This window comes from Montipora foliosa, chromosome 9 (genome assembly GCF_036669935.1).
Source record: "Montipora foliosa isolate CH-2021 chromosome 9, ASM3666993v2, whole genome shotgun sequence".
NCBI classification, from domain to species: Eukaryota; Metazoa; Cnidaria; class Anthozoa; order Scleractinia; family Acroporidae; genus Montipora; species Montipora foliosa.
In genome coordinates this window covers 18,093,859-18,098,858 of record NC_090877.1, presented here as the reverse complement: position 1 = coordinate 18,098,858, position 5,000 = coordinate 18,093,859, and the positions used below count along the sequence as shown (strand labels likewise).

At 40.7% G+C, this 5,000-nt stretch overlaps 1 protein-coding gene across 1 annotated transcript in view; it reads left to right on the top strand.

Moving 5' to 3' along the window:
- Positions 1-4,502: 4,502 nt before the first annotated feature.
- LOC137970016 (uncharacterized) overlaps positions 4,503-5,000 on the top strand; it is a 19,904-nt gene continuing 19,406 nt past the window's right edge. Inside the window, exon 1 of the mRNA XM_068816462.1 lies at positions 4,503-5,000. This exon is cut by the window's right edge and continues 143 nt beyond it. Coding sequence (XP_068672563.1) covers positions 4,690-5,000 — 311 coding nt within the window. The 5' untranslated portion in view covers positions 4,503-4,689.

Below are 5,000 nucleotides of genomic sequence, written 5' to 3'. Positions count from 1 at the left end.
ATTTTCACCGGTACAGTATCTGCGTTGTTATGAATGGCCGTTTTTATACTAGAGACGCATAATCCGTCCAGACGAATTATGCGTCTCTCATGTTATCCGTCTAGTGTAAAGACGGGACGAACTATATGAGACGCATAATTCGTCTTGGACGAACCTGGGCAAACATTTTTTCTGCGTCTGTTAAATTCGTCTAGTATAAAGACGGCCACAAGACGCATTATGCGTCTGGACGAACTTTCCAGTTTAGTGCGTCTTCGAAGACGCACTAAAATAGATTCTTCGTCCAGACGCATAATACGTCTTGCGGCCATCTTTATACTAGACGAATTTAACAGACGCATAAAAAATGTTTGCCCAAGTTCGTCCCAGACGAATTATGCGTCTCTAGTATAAAAACGGCCAATGAGCAACTGGCTGCAGAAACATTTATTTGCTTTGTTTCGTACTTGGCAAATTAAAACATAGGCACTCGAGAGACGCATGTGACTACTCCAGAGATGTACAAGGGGAAAAGAAGGAGAATATTCTGTCATGTGAACAGGGGTGGCTGAATTGTGGGAATTGATTCACCACAGCTTTCATATCGATAGTTTTTCGACCACTGAAAAATTTACGTGCGATAAATCACTTTCACTGTCACGCAACAAAAAAGTAAAAAGGCCAATAACTTGAAATGTTGCGGGAAACAAATTTAGACACCACCTCCAATTCTCAGATCTGTGCGGTACATCGTTTCTGAGCTCTTTGTGGAAGCGTTGAAATCACAGGGGCACCCAACGACCAATTTGTTGTAAATTGTATTATTATACCCCAGTTAATGAAAATAACTGTTATTAAGGCATTTTCAGGTGTTTTTCAGTGTTGCTGGGAAAACATTATCTGTTCCTTTTTCCCAGCAAGACACACAAGAAATTTCCCAGCCAGCTAGATCAAATTGGTTGGTTTCCCAGCCAGCTGATCAAATATATTTCCCAGCCAGGAATTCCGCGCGCTTTCAAATCCCTCGATCCAAAACGACCGAACAAAAGCGACAAAAACGGGACAAAACAGGTTTTTTACGCAAGCTCAATCACTCTGACCAGCCGTCGTATGTTTGTGACTACTCTCTGGGAGAGGGAACGGGTTCTTTTTTTTTTTTTTTTTTTTTTTTTAGTCGTCCTCAGTCTTCAGAGTTTCTACAGTCAGCTTGGGTTGAAATGAGGCTAGAAAAAGTCAGTAAATTCCCAGGCAAAACCTCTATCAATAACAAAATTTCCCAGCCAGCTAATCGAAACACCTGTATTTTTGCCAGCCAGCAAGATTCCTCTGGGGAACAGATAATGTGAGGAACAGATTCGTTGGGTGCCCCTGAAATCACGCAACTTTTACTTGTGTAGGTGGATCAAAGTGGACTTTACTTTGCCTTGAAAGCGCTTACTTTTCGCTCATGAGATAAAATGTATGAACACATCTCCTAATGTACTTGAAAGGCTCAAACTGATTAGATTCATAGGGATAGATACTTTTTCAATCAATTACAGTGGAAACCCGCCTAACGGCCATACATTCTCTTACAGAAAACCCTCGTTAATGCACAATTTTAAATCCCAAACAGTAGAGTCACTGTAGAGTACTCTATAATTTCGCCCCGTTAAGTCGGCCACTCGCGCCAAACGCTCATTGCTCTTGTTTTGATTTTAGGTCATTTTAGGCTCGGAACGTACAGTACACTTAATAATTTTAAGCGTTTTACCTACTGTGCGAAGTTTCAAGTATTTTATACAATTACTGTATGTACATTACTGTTGTTTATTTTAAAAAGAGAAAAGTTTTTCTGGAAGTGCATATGCGATATTTGTCATTGAGGCTCTTTAGTCATGAATTTCACCCTACCCCCGGTAATACGGCCACCCCGTTAATGCGGCCAATTTTTTTCGGCCTGTTGATGACCATATTAACGGGGTTCCACTGTAGCTTGGTATCATGGAGTCACCATGATAAGCTACGTAAGGTGACAATTAGGAAATTCGAAACACTGTATTTTCGAAACGAAGGACGTCCTGGAACTGGAAACTTGGAAGAAGATTTATTTTTCGGGTATCTTAAACCTCCTACATTGTATAGATGACAATTCAGAAGACCTTGCTAATTTGATGATCTTACTGTGAAACCATCTATAGTTTGACAATTACGTGCTACTGCAAAACTTTGTTTATCTCGAAAACGGCGGCTTCATTAAACGCGTAAACGGGCTCAATTGGTCGGTTAGAAACAAAATATGAAAGCTACGAGAAGTAACTGTTGTAAGAATTAAAACCTCACCTCATAACCGTATTCTTCACAGATCATCATCTGCGAACACGGGGCACCCGAACATTTCGTTCGTCCTCGCGAACTATCGGCAATTCATCGTACTGTTTGCAGAGTCCGAACTTTGATACTCTTCGTATGCGGATTGGCTCCGAAGTGTATTCTATTGTTACATACTCATTTTCGAAAAAACTATTAAACACGATGGCAATAGTGACTTCGCGCCATGCGCAGTAGTCACAAAAACTACCTCATCCAAAATGTATCACCCTAATACTGCGCCACTTGGTATTCCGAGTAAACGCTTTAAAAAAGCGTCTTGTTATTTGAGATGTACACCATCATTTCTGACCTAAATTTAAATTTAATTTCTTGACTGTATTTCGCAATCACGGGATCACTCATCAGTCACGTCAGGGCCTCTTTCCGCCCTGGTCACGTGGATCCTGAGCACCGCTACTGGTACATTTTGACCTTCTTACAAAATGAACCTTGTTTTCGAAAACGAAAGAAGCTACAATACTCGTCAAAAATCTTGAAACACTCGTGACTGTTTCCCCTTCCCCAATGTTGATTTGGGTATCACAGTGGTCTCAGTGCTTCAAAACACCCGTGGCTCAACATTGGAGAGGGAGAAGGCACATTTCAGTTGGGAAAACAGTGTGAAGTAGAAATCTCAGGATTTTTCCAGAAAATTCGAGAGAAACGGTGTCTGTTTCAACGATTTGTGACGAGTATTGTATGTGCTTGTGAAACGGAAAACCATACGTGTAACGCGGCACGAAGAGAAGTAACCTGCGATCAGGCGTATTTTTCTTTAGACAGGGCCCTGTCAAAAGAAAAGTACGCCTGATCGCAGGTTAGAAGAGAAGGTGCTCATTTGCAGTTTTGTTCGGCAAATTCATTTCAATTACTGACCAGGTCTGGTCAGTTTGGTTCTTTTTTAAGCATGCTATTTCAAACATGCTTGTTTATGAGTACTGTTTGTCGTAATTCCAAGTTGAATTCTCTGTAGCCATTCAAAAAATTTTAGAGTGATGAAAACAAGTATTAACACCCGCTAAGAAGCAAGCTTACACAGTGAAAAATGTCGGTTACCAAACTTCAAGAGAAAGCTAACCATTTTAAAATCAAGTTTCAGACTTAACTATTATTCAGCAATGATTATATATATATATATATAGTTTTGGTAAACAATTGGCACATTTTCTGGCCAGTTGATCTTAAGTGGTTAATTAAGTGGGTAAAACAGTTCCTTCAAAGTGGGTGCTCCGGGTTCAAATCCTGTCCGGGGGCTGCTTTTACGGTTTTTTTCTTTTTATTTGCTACCACAGGTCCTGGGACAGAGTGATCAAAATGGAGGATATTACTTCATTTAAGGCAAACTGACAATGAAGGATAATCTTTCATTTGAGGAAGAGATCGTGTTGTTCCCGGGGTCTCAACCTCCCGCTCCAAGGTAGGGAAGAAGAGATACCCTGGGGACGAGGTTGCCGTTTTGAGTGAACTTAGAGGACTCTGGAGTAGACTAAACTATTTCGTTCAGTACAATAAAATATTATGGGTTGCCAAACCCGCCAAAACCATAATTATAATGAGCATCATTTAAAACTCATTGCGTGTCGTATTTTTGTGTTTTTAAACGGTCTCTTTTAGGGGTCAAAATTTGCTTAAGCCCCGGGCTTAAGCCACGCCTAGATTGGTCTCCTTTAGGGGTTAAATTCAAAATTTCCGACGAGCATCCCCGTCTGTTTCATATGGGAGTCCCCCCCCCCCCACCCCCCGGGCATTTCTGACGTAAATTTAAAGGGGCTATGTCACGTTATTTTAGGGTTTTTAGGCAAAATCTGAAGTTAATCACTAGATTAAATTTCGTAAATAGCAATGTGGAAGTCCTATCTTGATAAAATTATCGTTACATCACAAACAAGATGATTCTGAGCAAAAACGGCCATTATCCAGGCGATTTGCCAGAAACGGGCCGACTTTTTTCAAGATTACCCAAATGCCATCCTTTTCGATGTTGTCCATTTGTGTCCATCCACGCTTCTCTTTTCTTTCGCTGTATTTCTTTTACGTTGTTCAACAGTTAAGTCTCATTCTACTTTTTGGGCATTTTGAGTGTCATGAAAATTACATCATTTGGCGTGACATATCTTGACTGTATTTCGCATTCGAGGGATCACGCATCAGTCACGTGGATGCTGAGCACCGCTACTGGTACATTTTGAACTTTGTTTTCGAAAGCGAAAGAAGCTGTAAGCTTTGAAACGGAAAACCATATAGTACAACGTGTAACGCGGCACGAAAGGAAGGTGCTCATTTGCAGTTTTGCTCAGCAAACTGAGTTTTTCATTTCAATTACTGACCTTGTCTGGTCAATTTGGTTCTTTTTAAAGCATGCTACTGACATGCTTGTTTATGAGTGCTATACTGTTCGTCGTAATTCCAAGTCGAATTCTCTGTAGCCATTCAAAAGATTTTAGAGTGCTCATTTGGAAAAATGGTTCTGCAAACGTAGGAGAAATAACGTTATTTCACGCCGAAGTTGTCCAGACAAAGCACGGAGCAGCGGGAAATGTAGGCTTAACTCTGGATGAAAGCAGGCACGAACCGGACAAAAAAGTGAAATTTGAATTTTCCTGGAAAGTCTCGTCACATTCTTGGATGAAAGATCGAAGGACAACGGATAAATGTAATAGCTTCCACTG